Here is a 17,140-nt window from a genome sequence, read left to right on the forward strand (position 1 = left end):
ATAAAAATTCACCCATATTTCATTAAATTTAGTTATTTTAAATCTCAATTAATACATATGATATTCAGAAACTCTCCATAGACCACACCTGCATCACCATGAACACTCTCATGTTCCTGTTAAATCTGTGAATCTATCTCCTGCCCTATATACACCTTCATGTCAAAATTCTAGTAGCATAATACAAGGCCTTATACTATCATAACAAACACAAATTTGATAAAAAAACATCATTATATATTATATATTAGTGGCGGATCAGGAGGTTTACCTCCCGGGGGCACCGTACAAATATCTAGTTATAATTTTTAAATTAATTATAAAATTAAATGTAATTTTTTTAAATTTTGTAATATTTAGCCATAATATTTACAAACAACACATATTTGATTTAAGAAGTTAGATTTCCATCAATGTTAGCATGTATTCATTTGCTATCCCAGTAAATGGTTAATTGCTGGTACTTCATGGGTTCAACTTACCAACTTATAACTAGAAACTAGGGGCACAAGGGTAAGTTTTTGTATGCTGGTGTTGTCTGATTTGTGCGTCCTACATGAAAACTAATTTTTTTTTTAATAAAAGTGGGGGCACGTGACCCCAGAGGCCTTAACGTGTATCCGCCTCTGATTATATATAGAGAAAGTTATAGTGACACGCCTAAATTTTTTTTGACTCTTCAATACATTCATCTTTGATAGTATTATTTTAAATTCGAGTTCAATATCTTCATATTTTAAGAGATTATATAAAATCCCAGTTCAATATTAGCTGATTTCAAAAATTCAAAAAAATAAAATAAAATCCTAATTTAATACAGCCGCTAAGATTCAAGTAATTTACATCGTAAAAAAATTGAATACCTACAAAATAAGTTACTAAAATAGCATTTTATTAGCGCGGGACACTAAAACAGGATAAATTAACTTGGGTCTTGGATTATAGGCTGCACGACCCAATAAGCAATATTGGTCTTACACTAGCCCGGGTGCTGTTTTATACATCCCACGGGAACACCTAGCAGTCCAGTTCCACTCCAACAAAGTAAATACCTTGTTCTCCACGGTTTGTATTTATAATTCACAGTTATCCAACTAACAGTTCACTCAAAACCCTGCTTCAATAATTTTCTATAACAGGTCTCTCAAAGTACAGACATAATCGAACGTGAAAATGGTTAAGGTACGAATGAACACGGCTGATGTTGCGGCAGAGGTCAAATGTTTACGACGATTAATCGGGATGCGTTGCTCTAATATCTATGACTTGACTCCCAAGGTATTGGATTTTTGGATGATTAAACACACTCATCCAACCTCTTCTTTTCTTTGACAAACTTTGGACATTTGAAGATACCATTCGACCAAGAGGTCTTTGGTACATGTTTATTAATTTGAAAAGTTTTCTCAAAATCTGATTTGGCTCTACTTTAAAACTGAGAAAATGTTTATAATTCTGAAAATTTGGGTGCAGACATATGTATTTAAGCTTATGAATAGCAGTGGTCAAACTGAATCTGGCGAGAGCGAGAAAGTCTTGTTGTTGATGGAAAGTGGTGCTAGGTTGCATACTACTGATTATGCAAGGTATAAGTATTAGAAGTTTTTAACCTGTTATTTGCTATTGAATATACGATCACTCTGTATTAAAAATTGTCTACTCACTGAGAGGAATGGAACGGGCCTCGAGCAATGAGTTGATGTTATATGGCTTCACTTCACGTATTACATGCAGCAATTAAGCTTTCGAAGAAAAAGGCTATGGCCTATCTGATGATTTTCTTATTTCTATTGTGAGGACACCTACATTGAATAACCAATATTTTGCCTTTTGCTGTTTTGAATGTAGGGATAAAAGCAATACTCCTTCTGGGTTCACACTCAAACTGAGGAAGCACATACGGACTAGAAGGCTCGAGGATGTGAGGCAAATTGGATATGATAGGGTATGTAACATCTTAAAATATTTAATTAGCTTATAAGTTATTCATAGCTCTTTATATGTATTTTTGTAATGCCTCTATGTGTTCCCTTCAGATAGTTCTCTTTCAATTTGGACTGGGTGCTAATGCACATTACATTCTGTTGGAGCTATATGCCCACGGAAATATAGTTCTCACTGATTCTGATTTCATGGTCTTGACTCTTCTCCGCTCACACAGGTTGGTAATTTTTAATAATCTCTGATCATATTGGTTTAAAACTTTGAACCAAGAAGTTTAGTGCATCTAACAGGCTAAACAAAGATTCATCTTTTGGTTATGTAACTTACGTTGCACAACAATATGGTTACCTGCAGTAAATAAATCTGCCAGGTTAGGTTTTAAATTAGATTTGTCTCTGAGATTTTAAACCTCCAGATAATCGAGATCACTCTGGTCTGAACTTTAAATAGGTGGCAAAATTTTGTCTGTGGAAGCATGCTCCCTGCACAAAGTCTTCCTTTATGTGAACTCATTAGGCTCTCTTGGTACTTTTCGCAGTCCAGTCCTGTACTCTCACCTCCCAGAGGTGTTTTCAATCTAAATGTGTCCTATTTTTATTGCACAATGTCACAGATTGCGAATTAGATATCAAATAATAACCGCTAGAAGCTCAGTACCAGTCTCACGATTTTAGTTTCTCTTTTATGTACTATTTACTAGCGTTGATTGTGATCTTAGATTCTTTAGTAATACTTCTAATATATGTAGAAAATTTATAGCATTCTAATATATGTAGAAAATGGATAACTTAGTCATTCGCTTGGGTAGCCTTGCAGCATTGGCAGTAGGTGCACCTTGCCTTCAAGGTTTTCTGAGCACTATGAAAGCATTTGATCCCGTCGCATGTGCTGAATTGTGAAGCACAGAATACATATCGGAACTCTTGATCATGTAAATGTAGTTTAGTTTAGATGAAGAGCTTCATGTGCCCCTTTATGTTTTCCCGTACAAAATTTCAGCTATTTGGTATAGCTTAGGTTCCAAGCCAGGAGATCTCTATTAAAAGTATTGTGAACTTACATATTTTAATCGGTTAATTGATAGAAATTACACCTTGATCATTAATTTTGGATTTTGTCGATAACAGCATAAATGAGACCTATGGATGGGCTTGGTAGTTCATTATATTTTGCCGCACTAGTGTTGGTAGTTCTGCCATAACAGCATAAAGGATTGTCCCATGAACGGTTTGGAACTAGCTAGATAGTGCAATCAATCAATCGTACCCAATAATACCGCCTAGGGCAGTGTCTGGGGAGGGTATATCGTACGCAGCCTTACCCTCAATCCAAAAAATGAAGAGGCTGTTTCCTTAAATTATAATCCCCAACCATAAATGAGAGATACCCTCCTGTACTGCCTTTGAACTACACTAGAATCACAATGCAATGCTACTCCCTAGTATTGATCTCTGAATAATCTTGCACACCTCCCCTAGCAACCAGTTCAATTATACATGAAAAATCTTCTGCATTTTTGTTGGTAGAGCAGCTACATGTAAAACAGGTTCGACTTATGCTGTAGCTTAAAGTTTGAACCTGTTCAGATTATGTTCACAGCCCCCCAGCATTAACGGAAAGCGTCCTATTTTTATTTTACTCTACAGTCTACACAAACTTCAGACTTTAATATTGTTCCGTAGTACTGATCTTAGATATGCTTGCATAATGTTCAGACCTGTAGAACCTTGTGTTATACAAATGTGTATGGAAGAAATGCTTTGTACTTGCTGAAATTGATGATAGCAATTCATTGATGACAGGGATGATGACAAAGGATTGGCGATTATGTCACGGCACCAATACCCGTTAGACATTTGTCGAGTTTTTGAGCGGACTACTAGTACAAAGGTACAGGATATCCTTGCATCTAAAAGAAAACCCGATGCATCAAAGAAACTCAAGGAAAACAATGCACATTTGGAACTAACTGAGGGGGGTGATATTGGTCCAGATGTACATAAAGAAAAGCAAAAACTAGAACGTTCAAGGACTTCGGGAAAGGCAAAATCTGGTGCCAGTTCCAGACAACTGACTTTTAAATTCGCTCTTGGGGAGGCACTGGGTTATGGACCGGGAATACTGGAACATATTATTCTGGATGCTGGGTTGGCTCCAAATGTGAAATTTACAAAGCACTTTAAATTAGATGAAAATTCTCTTCAGGCTCTGTTAAAAGCTATTGAAAAGTTTGAGGACTGGATGGAGGATGTTATAAAAGGGGATAAGATCCCTGAAGGATACATCTTGATGCAGCAGAAAGTTTTGGGGAAGGACTCTAGTACTTCTGGTTGTGCAACACAAAACTCTGATCAGGTTTTGTACTTTTCACGAGCATTAATCTTTTCTTTTTAGTGATTGGTGTACTGAAATTTTTTCGTGCCTCATTATAGTTGACCTGCTTACAGATCTACAATGAGTTCTGCCCATTGCTGCTGAATCAATTTAAGTCGAGGGATTGCCTGTATTTTAAGACTTTTGATGCAGCACTGGACGAGTTCTACAGTAAAATCGAGTCTCAAAAGTCTGAACAACAGCACAGGGTAAAAGAGAGCTTTGCAATGCAGAAACTTAATAAAATACGTACTGATCAGGTACATTACATATCTGAATTTTGACTATAAAGACCCAATGTACTCCCCGTTTCTAGTGTTACATTAGACCCAGCACAATATAATGAGATACGCACAGATCAGGTTCACATCTAAATTTGACTATAAAGATCCAGTGTGTTCCTGGTTTAAAGTTTTGCATCTGAACCATCATTATTCATTAGTTTTTAGTTTAATATTTTGCTTGCTATATCTTTATTCCTCGTGGTCTATGCTATATGTTCATTTGGTGGGCATATGGTTAGTAAAAATAAATTTACTGTGAGTATCAAATTATTAATATCTTACAACGTACTTGACATCAAATTGAACACTGAAATCTTTTTAAGGTTTCTGTAGTAATGTAAATAGGACTTTTTATATATGTAGTGAGAACTGATAATTGCTCCACTTAGTTAATTTGAACAAGCATATGGAAAAACCAGGTAAAACTTCAACTTCTGGGTTTTCAGCGACCAGCATGCCAACGTTATTTGTATACTTAGGTTTGTGAGTAAGCCCGGTGGTTTTATTAGGTATAATGCTAGCGGATTTGTAGGAAATATACTTTAAGTGATCTAGTTACTTGTGGAGATGAAGTTCAATATAACTTATATGATTTTGTACTTTTGATATTTACTATATTGAATATGTTTTTGAAATTTAGCCGTCTATGCAATGTTACAGGAAAGTCGTGCACACATTTTGAAGAGTGAAGTTGATATAAGTGTTAAAATGGCAGAACTGATAGAGTACAACTTAGAAGATGTTGATGCTACTATATTAGCTGTTCGTGTCGCTCTAGATAATGGCATGAGTTGGGAAAATCTAGTTCGCATGGTGAAAGAGGAGAAAAAATCTGGAAATCCTGTGGCTGGCCTCATAGACAAGCTCAACCTTGAAAAAAATTGCATGACACTTCTTCTGAGTAACAATCTTGATGAAATGGATGATAATGAAAAGACACAACCTGCAGATAAGGTATTACATGAAAATCTATTTATTTGTGATTCGCTTATCCTTGCGCAGATTAATAGCGTGCTGTCCTTGCAGATTAAATATTTCGAACATGCAACTATGCAAGATAGGATAATCCACATACTATGTGATGCTACATGGATTGTTTGATGTTGGACATGATTTAAAAACAATTTTTCTAATCTCAAATTGATCGAAGTCCAGATGTTTGTTTATTCTTGCAGTTAATACGGCTTATGTTTGTTGCTACTGTTAGGTCTTTTCATAAGAAGTAGCATTCTTCAGTCCCTTTTATATAATTTCGTTGAAGATATATAACATCTCAACAATAACTTCCTCATTACTGAATGAACTTCTAGGTGGAAATTGACCTGGCACTTTCAGCTTATGCAAATGCACGGCGCTGGTATGAAATGAAGAAGAGACAGGAAAGCAAGCAAGAAAAGACAATCTCAGCTCATGAAAAAGCCTTCAAAGCTGCTGAGAGAAAGACCCAATTTCACCTTTCACAGGTGCACAAAACTAATTATATCTGTTTACCCAAGTACTATATCTAGAAAATTGGTTTTGATACTTGGACAAGTCCCTTCTTGCATAATTGTGTAATCCAATGACAGCCAGTCACTTGGCGCAAGAAGACTTTGCAAAAATGTTTCTTAATGCTAGTTCCAGTATATGTAGTTGTCCTACATAAGATATTGCATTATCACTCTGCGCCTGCTTATTTTAAAGGATTTTATTATCTTCTATTTCCGTAATACAATCTTGCATTCCATATATTTAGTCCTTATTGTAACCCAATTATTTAATTTGTAGGAAAAAACTGTGGCTGCAATTACACATATGCGCAAAGTTCACTGGTTTGAAAAATTCAACTGGTTCATCAGCAGTGAGAATTATCTTGTAATTAGTGGCCGAGATGCTCAACAAAATGAGATGATAGTCAAACGTTATATGTCAAAAGGAGATTTGTAAGTGATTCTTATAAAGATTTATTTTAATCACTTTAGTTATATAGTTAGCGTTCAGTCCTTAATATATAGACGTTGTGGTTGATATATAAACTTATAGACTAATATCATTTAAATATAAGGAAAAATTATTATTATGATCATCAAAACAGGATGGTATAGACACGGTTTTATTGTTAGTTGATTGCAGTTAGTAACACTATGAAATATAGTTGGGAACAGTGAGGAAGAACACATTCGGTACCATAGGTGCTTTCTAGTGTTCACTTGTTTTTTTTGCTGGATTTCACTTTTTTGGTGCTAAGATATTCTCTGAAGAATTATAAGAACATATATACACAGTATGTACACAGTGTAAGTATAACAATTTGTGTACTAATGGAATTGTATTGTGTCAACTTTTGCATTTCCAGTATTTGGTTATCAATACTTGACACTTGCTATCAAGCTCAATCTTCCTGCTATCTGAAACTGGGATAACTAGACTTGTGTAAAAATATGCAATTACAAATGTTCACATATTTTTTTCCTATCTGTAGTTTATTCTCATATTGTGAGTTTGGTGATGAACCAGATATGTCCATGCAGAACTTCATGGAGCTTCTAGCACCATAATCAAAAACCACAAGCCAGAAAACCCTGTACCGCCTCTTACTTTAAACCAAGCTGGATCTTTCACTGTAAGTAAGCTTGACACTGTGCTTCGTTAGTTTTTTTCACTTCTCTCTCTTTGCAAGGTGAAAGAACTTACCTCCACTCTATTCTTGATTAGGTCTGTCACAGCCAGGCTTGGGACTCCAAGATTGTAACGAGTGCTTGGTGGGTCTATCCTAACCAGGTCAGTAAAACTGCTCCTACCGGAGAATATCTCACAGTTGGAAGTTTCATTATCCAGGGAAAAAAGAATTTTCTTCCTCCACACCCTCTTGTCATGGGATTTGGGATGTTATTTTGTTTGGATGAGAGTTCTTTGGGGTCTCATTTAAATGAAAGGAGGGTAAGGGGTGAAGGGAAAGGAACAAATGAGAAGGAAGAAATTGAACAATTTCAAGAAATATCGGACTCTGAGACCGAGGAGAAGGATTCAGAGAAGAAGCACAATCTACCATCGGCAAATTGTGCAGAGCTAACTAGAGAAAAACCAAGACTTGAAGCAGTGTCTACTGAATATGGATCTGACAGTAATTTAAATAAAACTAATGTAAAAGCTATTAATGAGCCGAAACATATGGCTGAAACAGGGACAAGTTTGTATAGCACGCATACTGGAACTAAAACTTCTGATATCTCAGAATTTGATGATCTTATAGATAGAGCTCTAGAGCTCGGGCCTAATGAGTTGGTCAAAAATTATGGATTCCAAGGTTCTCATGAAGAACCCGAGCAACATAATCTTTATGATGGAGAAAGAATACAAAGGGAAAAGCCCTATATCTCAAAAGCTGAGAGAAGAAAGCAGATGAAAGGCCAGAAAAGTGACAGCGTAAATGAATCTGTTGATTATGGGAAAGAAGAGGATGCCAAATGTAATAACAATATGAAGAGCGCGTCTGTCAAACACTATCAGTTTTCGAGGCCAGTTGGTGGTGGAAAACTGAGCCGTGGGCAGAAGGGTAAACTAAAGAAGATGAAGGAAAAGTATGCTGATCAAGATGAAGAGGAAAGAAAAATTCGAATGGATCTGTTTGCTGTGAGTACAAACCTTGACAAATACTGCAATAATATCAAATGTTGCATTGGAATCTTTACATCATACATATTGCTCATCTTTGCTTTATCTATTTCTTTTCTTACTTGTTTCAAAACCGAAGAATTTTGTATGACTATTTGCAACATCATGATGTCATAGTGTTCATTTTTCTAAATATTCATCAAAGAGGTTTGTTTTGCCGTGTTTCTAATTACCATCCAAGTAGCTACTAGTCATAAGACTTAATTGTTCTTAAGATGAATTCTCTACATTACCTACACTGAATTATTTCTTGTGCTTTCATGTTATATCAAGAAGGTTTTGATTTAAAGTACTCAAACATGTATGTGTATAAGCATTGTTACTAGTCTCATGAAAACATTCGACAATGAAGCTCATATTTCTATTGTTTATACCATGAATCACAATACATCTTAACACCTTAAAATTGTGCTACTTTTTGAAGGTCAAATTTACGATAGTGAATACGCTAACTCCTTTCCATTGTTATTTTCTAGTCTGCTGGAAAAGTACAAAATAACATAGTGGAGCCTAAGACGGAAGCAGTAGCTGTGTCAAAACTGGCAACTGGTATGTCTCAATAGTGAAGATAATCAACTCTTTTTTGTGTATATATAGATTAGTGTATAGCATAAATTGATTTCTTGACATTTGTAATTTCACCAACAAAATTTCATCTTTGTGGTGCCTGGGCGATGGAAAAGAGTTTTCATGGTGGGAAAGAATATTGTACAGTGTTATATGCAACAATTCTGTCCAAATTTTGTGGCGAAGTGCAATTTGTAACTTTTACCACTGCATAATTGATCATTAAAAGACATCTTATTTTGGCATCATTTTGCTTTCTCAGGCCCTGACGTTACGACAAAAATATGTTACAAATGTAAGAAGGCAGGTCATCTGTCTCGTGATTGCCAAGGACTTCAAGATGAAGCTGCGCAAGGTCGTCCACGTACTAGACCACAAAACCTTTCCCGCGCAACTCTAGAAATAGGTGGTATCGAGGAGGATAGGTTAGCCATGGAAGAAGACGATATAAACGAGATTGGGGAAGACGAGAAAGAGAAACTAAATGATGTGGATAATTTGACAGGGAATCCGTTGCCTAATGACATCCTATTATATGCTGTACCTGTCTGCGGCCCTTATAATGCATTGCAATCATACAAATATCGAGTCAAGATAATCCCAGGCACATCAAAGAGAGGGAAAGGTAATAAATATTTTCTTAAATAATTAATAATCTCAATGCACACAAGGTTTCTAGCCTTCACTCTGTTATTGTTCCAAAAATTATTTTTAGTTCAACATCTAGTAAATTTGACAATTTATTAATTCTCGAGCCTTGAATATTTGGCAAGAACCTTGGCATTTTGTCATCGCGGAGTTGACATGTCTTTCAACGTTGTTTTCTTCTCATCCTCCCTCGTTTCATTATTTTACAGCTGCCAAGATGTCTCTGAACCTTTTTAGTCAGATTCTTGAGGCAACACAGAGAGAGAAGGAACTGATGAAAGCGTGCACAGATTCTGAGCTTGTTGCTGCAATCATTGGCAATTTAAAAGTGTCCGCAACAGGCCTTAATCAACTGAAGCAGAAAGAAAAGAAAGGAAAGAAAGCTAGCAGACAACAGAAATAGTGAGTGTAACAATTTCAGAAACGTTTGTACTGACAAAAGATGTCCTAGATTCGATAACTTAGACACTCTCATAAACAACTTGTCCTTGTGGTTGAGTGGAACCTATTTCGTTTTACAACGAGTTCAGAGGTCAGCATCTAACTCATGATCACACAATATCTATGAAACAAGCCAATGCCTACGCTTTTATAAGAGCATAATTTTCATTATTTCAAAGAGCTGTAATTTTATTCTCAGAAGACCAAATTGCCTTTGAGTATTACACTCTTTGCTCAGTAAAAGCAAAACAAAATATAATTTGGCTGTCCTCGTTCTTTTCAATAATTTCAATTTTTTTCTGAAATTCTATTGATTCAAAAGGTCTTTCGACATACCAAGTTGAAATTCCGGATGGACATTCCCCATCCTCCACCTACGATCAGCTATGGAACTACTATATCTCGCTAGATAGTGAGATACATTATTCGCAGACCGTTTGACAAATAAGAAAAACACTCTTGTTTTTTACCTCACCTAAAGCCTTTCTGATGCCAATACCCTCTGCAACTTCCGGAGCAATTTTGCCAGCTTTGCAGTTTGACATTACTTAACTCTGTTGCTCGTCGGAGGTCTCCAGTGTTCATGTCCGTCTTCTGGGGTCATGTAACCTAGTACATTGACGAATGAATTGTCTTAGAACGCTTTGCATTGGTTGACATATTTCGCTGATTCAACCACCTCATGTACTACCATGTTGTGTTGGTTCCATTCCGTTATCGTGTGCAGACATGCAATTGCGAACATTCCACCAAGGAGTGCAGGATCGTTTCAGAGTTAACATTACAAATGGGCCACAGTGTATTCACATCAAGATTCTTGAGTAAAGTGAAAATCATAGATATTCACTTAGCAAAAAATAATAATCATATATATTGCACATATATAGATCTTGAGAAATTATGAAGAAGTGATTTTATACTACCTTTGTTTGGAAATATTAGTCTTTTGACTATTCTGCACGTAAGAAAACAAGTACCTCAAAGTTTCGAGCAAGAGGGGGAGGAAAAGAATTCAAGCTGTGCAGAATAAAGCTTTAATTTTCTAGGGGGTAGAAGATGAGGCCACGACAATTTTTAATACTGGTATGAACGTGGGTTTACTACCTATCCAGGATAAGGAAACCTCATTGAGGTTGATCAGGGAGAATCTGAATTTTTAATCAGATAACTATAACTTACACACTTGTGTTGTCTCGTAAATAAGCAAATTTTAGTAAGCTGGAATGTGAGAGGGGGCTTCTAGTGAGTCAAACTGTCTGAATATAAGATCTGTGGTGGGAGAATCAAAGGCTACGATACTATGTATACAGGAGACGAAATGTCAGGGGTGGACACAAAAAAGAACCTACTCTTTGGGAGTAGGCCTTCTAATGGTCTGTCTGGAGGTCTTGTATTAGCTTGGAGGTTAGGAGTTATAAACATTGAGGAAAAGATTGTTTTAAATGGATGGCTAAGTGTGAAAGGTGTTTGTAGATTCTCAGGACTTCCTATTGTTTGTATAAATGTTTGTGCACCTCAAAGTCCTGCAAGAAAGTTCAGAGAGGGAAAATTGTTTGTATGGAGAATTGGATACAACAAGTTTCTCTCATTTCCTTTTCTAGAGCAGGCTGTTAGGCGTCCCTCTGGTAAACTCGAATTATATGTCGCATGGGAGTAGACTGGATAGGGCTCTTACAAACATAATTGGAATGATAAAGGCTTATGGATTCTGGTGGCTAGTAAAAGGCGAAATTCATATCATAAGCCAATAATATCTAAGTGTTCTTCGGACAACTGGGGGCCTAGGCCTTTTCGTTTCTTCAATTGTTGGCTTGATAACAAGGATCTGGTGAAAAAATTGGGCAGTGTTTAGAGTAATTCAAAGGCCTTATCAGTGGACGCAAAATTGAGGGACATAAAGAGCTTTGTGAAAAGCTGGAATCTTAATCAATTGGGTAATATAGATGCTAGAATCGTGGAAACAGGAACAGAAGAAGGCTGATATTGAAAACGCTTCTGCTAACATGAAGTTTCAAATAAGGGACCAGTTAGATGAATTTTACAAGATGAAAATTAGCATGCTTTGTCGAAAAGCGAGAGTTAGCTGGAGTCTTAAAGGTGAAAAGCTAAGAAGCAAGGATAAGGGAATGCGGGTACGTAGTGCGGAGATACATGGATTCAGTAAATAAAATAATATGAGGATTCGGGTGGGGATACCGCATATATGTTTATTATAAATATATATTTGATGTTATAATGATGAAATCTATTAACAAAACTAATAATTTTATGCAAATTGTATCAAATACATGATATAAGCATCTATAAAACAAGAATTTAAACTAAAATTACTTATATATGTAGTATAAATATTAAAAATAGGGCTGAGTTCTATGGAGTCCACCTTTTTATCGGAGTCCTCGGAGTCCATCTACGTTCTGCAAATAAAATATATTGTAAAACGTGTTATTTTGCAAAACATGTTACACAAATAGCATAACTTCAACAAAATTATGCAAATCTCATATATTTACGGTACAATATGTATGTTCTGCAATATGTTCTGCAACATGAACATTTATGTTCTGCAAACTAAACATGTTTTGTAGAATATATATTTTTGCAATGTTCTGCTTGTAAAATGTATGCAATTTACAAGATTTTTGATAGAATAGTGATGTTTGTCGAAAAATAATATGTTTTGCAATATTTTAAGCTATATTTTACTTGCAGAACATATATGGACTCCGAGGACTCCAATTAAAGGTGGACTCTATAGAACTTTACTCATTAAAAATATATATATTTTAATTGAGAATTTTTAAGAATATTGAAAATCGGAGTGTTCCCGAAAATCCGAATACGGGGGTGCGTGAGGTAGGGGAATTCGTTGGGTGACCCAAGAATCCCCGCTTCCCAGGTGAAAAGAATACAAAGTTCTTTCACAAAGTGATAAATAGCAGGAAAAGTTCTAATCAAATTCGGTCGTTACAGCATAATAATCTAAAGTTGACGAAACCCGAAAAAATCAAGGAAGCTATTCTTTCTCATTTCAAGAAATTCCTGCATACAGATTCCCAGAGCAGAGTCTTTGAACTGGGTTCTCTGGGGCTACACTTCTTGAACCATTTGGACAGATTGGGTCTAATAAAGGAGTTCTCTATGATGGAAATAGAGTTGGCTTTAAATGAAAAAGATTCTTTGAAAGCACCAGGTCCGGATGGTATGAACGTTGGAGTATGGAAGATGCTAGGTCCTCTATCAGGCATGATGTTTTTAAGTTCTTCTCAAATTCCCATTAAAAAGGCTCCATACTGAAAAGTTGTAATGCTTCCTTCATAGCTCTTATTTCAAGGTCTGCTTCAGCTCAAAAAACACAAGATTATAGGTCCATTAGTTTTGATGAATGCAGTAATGTAGCTTATAACAAAAGTCCTAGTTCCAAGATTGAAGAGGGTGATGAATTTGCTGGTTTCAGAAAACCAATCTGCTTTCATTCAAGGGCGTCAAATTTCGGATTGCATCTTGATTGCAAATGAGGTATGTGCTTCCTTAAAAGCCAAAAAATGCAGAGGAGTGATTTTGAAAAGGCGTTCAATAGCAACAATGGGATTTTCTCTTTGATCTACTTGAGAAAATGAACTTTTGCAGAATATGGATTAACTGGATTCGGAATATTTTCAGAACTTCCTCCATCTCGATTTTGGTTAATAGTAGTGTCAGAAAAATGAAATTTTAGATCTAAGTTTTATTATGTTCTTGATGTTAATTCCAAAATCTAATGATTGAAAGTTATTATTTGATATGAGAACTTAAACTTTGATGTATGGTTTTAAGAATTTTTCTTAATGAAATTTATAAAAAATTAGAGTTGAAGTTAGTGGTTTGAAAGAGTCTAAAGTAAAATTGTATTATTTGTCCCACATTGAAAATAAATAAAAGGGGTGTTTGGCTTTACATAGTATAACACACATGGGTAGTGTACAACTACTAAGGTGTGTGATGGTGTATGGTGTTCTTATGTGGTTCGCGCACGCGCACACACGCGCACCGCCGCCGTGCCATGCACCGGGTCGAAGAGCGATTTGGGCGAATGTCTAGGCGTCTCGCGTACGCGAGGCAACTTGGGTGAGGATTTTATTTATTTGTGATATTTCTGTTGGGCTCAATTATTTATATAAAATATATTCATAATTAAAAACAGTAAAGCTGATATAATGTGTGAGACAAATGTATAAGTTGTTACCTTTTTTATTTAAATTCAAAATCAACAGTTTCGATTTATTTATTAAATGGGTTTTTAAATCTGATATTAATGCAGGGTGGTCAGTTTTGCAACAATCTCAATAGCATCAAAAAGAATTATCTTAATGAGAGTCGGCCGTCATTCATAACTATCATCCATCTTTCACCATTCTCTCCTTCCATCAAATTCACATTCGTCCCATCCATCCTCTCATCTCGTTTCCTCCATTTTTAAATCTTTAATTTCTATTATAATAGTTTTCACCAAATCCTTTTGGGTGTGATCTTGTTACTGTACCCATCTTTTTGGGTTGTTGATTGTCCTCAATTTTTGGGTGTATGTCTTGTTGCGTTTTTGATTCGTTGTCATGTTGCATTAAGAATGATTTCTACGGTGTATTGGGAGATATGTGCAACCCGCTTCAAATCTGGAATTGTGGTACTTATCGTGAGAGCTCACCTCGCACAACAAAGGATTGTTCAATATATGGGGCATCTGTACCCCCAACCTCGGTTGGTGTAACTGATGGATATGAACACTGGTTTATCACCGGTTTTTTATGTGCGCAGGTCAATTGTGATTTTACTATTTTCAGTGATAGTGGTGTCGAATGGATTGCTCAAGAAACTTTTATGATCATTTTTATTATCAAGAATATTTATATTCTATCTGTTAAGCAATCTGAAAATAAAACGACTATTTGTTTAGCTCGGTTTTTGTTTCACAATCAGGTTGTAATTGTTAGTTTGAGGGTTTTTCATGACTGTGTTCTTATGTTTTATGTTCAATAAAATCTTATTGTTCGTAAAAAAAAATCAAATGGGTTGTTTAATTCTGATATTAATGCAGGGTGTACCACACCTTACATTCTCTACACCTCTCTACTTTCTCCTCTCTCCCAAACACACACTGAGTTACTGGTTTTTCCGGCGAGTGAGGTGCTAATCAAAGTTGAGCTTGTGTTTACTGTGAACACCAAGCTCGGAGTTGTTTTTATCCTGGAGGAGGCATTGTAAGCATCCCAACACTGCAGGTGGGGGAAATTATCTCTTCAAGAGAATTCAGGGTTTCGAGCAAGGCCTGGCGACTCAACTATTTAGTAATTTCGTTTGATTGTACTTGTTGATGGCCTCCGCTTTTCCTTTACTATATCACTTTGTTAAAGTTATGGTTACGGGTACAATTTATGGTCTTTCTTTGTTCTTACAGTTACTGATATGCTTGCTATTTACCTACATGTTTTGTTTCGTTATTTATTGTCTTGGCCTTGCCTTGTTAAATGTTATATATAACTGCATCTACGTTGCTGTAATAGTTAGTATTTCCAACATTCTTGACGAGATAATTAGTTATATATTATTTAGCATAATGGTTAACGAAACTGAGGTTCCCATTGGTGGTAGTTCTGGTGCATCTGATGGGGTCATTGATTGGACCGCTTACAGTTTTTCACAAGTCGTTGAATTGACTGGCTTGCCAGAGAAATTCAATGGTGGCATCGACTTTTCTCGCTGGAAGAAAAGGATGAAATTGTGGCTGACTGTAAAGGGTTTGTGGCCGGTTGTGGAGTATGAGAAACCGGTTGTAGATCAAGAAAAGGCTGACACGGTTAAGGCTTTTGTGAAGTGGGCTGAGAAGGATGAGGTTGTTAGGGCGGCCATTTTGGCTGCTCTAACAAACACCTTGTTTGATGTTTATTATTCTGATGCTTCATCCGCAAAACACTTATGGGAGAAACTGGACCAGACACACAATACTGACTCACAAGGTCTGGAAAAGTATTTTGTGGCTAGGTTCTTTGAATTCAAGCTGGTGGACAATAAGTCAATGACTGAGCAAGTGCATGAGTTCGAGATGATAGTGCATGCTTTGAAGGAGTCTGGAATGGACCTCCCCGAGAAGTTCAAGGTTATGAGCGTGATTGAAAAGCTCCCGAAGTCTTGGGAAGAGTTCTCTCTCCCCCTGAAAAGACAGAAATGAGAGATCACCTGGACCAACCTTATGCTGGACATCTCGGTTCAAGAACAACACAAGTCTAAACAGGGACATGTGATTCCATCTGAGCACGGTACCTCGAAGGTAAATGTAGCAACTGTAGGACAGAAAAGGAAGCCTGCTTCTAAGAAAGTTTATAGTAATAAACCTAAGAGTGACAAGTACAAGGCCAAGAAACCAAAGGCAAACAAACTCTGTTGGTCTTGTGGGCAGGTTAGGCACTGGAGTAAGGACTGCCCGACAAAGAAAGCGAAGAAAACCGAGGTGGTAGCGCAAGCGAATGTTGTACTTGGAACCGCAAGTGGGCCCGTTGTGAACATGGTTGTTGGTAAGGCTATGGCTTCCGAAACCAACATTGACCGGTATGTATCCTACAACCCTGTACTATTTTCTACCTATCTGTCAAATGAATGGTTGATAGATACTGGATTTAATGTACATATTTGTGCTGATATTAGTTTATTTGTATCTTATCAACAGAGACTTAACTTGACTGTGAAGATGGGGAATGCTAGTGTTACTCAAGTACATGGAGTAGGAAATGTGGATCTGAAGTTCCCTTCAGGACGTATTCTATCTCTAACTAGAGTGCATCATGTTCCCGACATGCGTAGAAATATAATAAGTGGAAGCTGTTTAGTTTCTAATGGTTTTGAAATTTCTTTCAAGTGTAATAAAGTAGTTCTTATTCATACTGGTACATTTTTTGGCAAGGCTTACTTGTCAAATGGTTTATTTGTTATTAATGTTGAACCCTTTTTGGGGACTTTGAATAACGATATTATTCCTTATGTTAACTATGTTGAATCCTCAAATTTATGGCATGCTAGACTAGGTCAATTAAACTTTGGTGCTCTTAAGAATATGATGAACTTAGAGTTGGATCCAAAACATACCCTAGAAAAGAATTCTAAATGTCAAGTATGTGTGTTTGGTAAACAAATAAGGAAACCTTTTCATAATACTGTTAGGGATTCAGACTTGCTAGATTTAGTACACACTGATATTT

The 17,140-nt window shown here is 36.3% G+C and overlaps 1 protein-coding gene across 1 annotated transcript; it reads left to right on the forward strand.

Moving 5' to 3' along the window:
* Positions 1-1,173: 1,173 nt before the first annotated feature.
* LOC141686080 (uncharacterized) lies at positions 1,174-10,103 on the forward strand. The gene is made up of 16 exons (XM_074491139.1): positions 1,174-1,278; positions 1,474-1,586; positions 1,849-1,945; positions 2,037-2,161; positions 3,747-3,922; positions 3,965-4,299; positions 4,404-4,577; positions 5,262-5,555; positions 5,912-6,064; positions 6,369-6,523; positions 7,098-7,203; positions 7,296-8,213; positions 8,732-8,804; positions 9,085-9,170; positions 9,240-9,447; positions 9,680-10,103. Exons 1-16 carry the CDS (start codon positions 1,174-1,176, stop codon positions 9,871-9,873), a joined length of 3,312 nt encoding a protein of 1,103 aa, XP_074347240.1. The 3' UTR covers positions 9,874-10,103.
* Positions 10,104-17,140: the final 7,037 nt, after the last annotated feature.

The sequence above is a fragment of the Apium graveolens genome, chromosome 9 (assembly GCF_009905375.1).
Source record: "Apium graveolens cultivar Ventura chromosome 9, ASM990537v1, whole genome shotgun sequence".
Lineage (NCBI taxonomy): Eukaryota > Viridiplantae > Streptophyta > Magnoliopsida > Apiales > Apiaceae > Apium > Apium graveolens.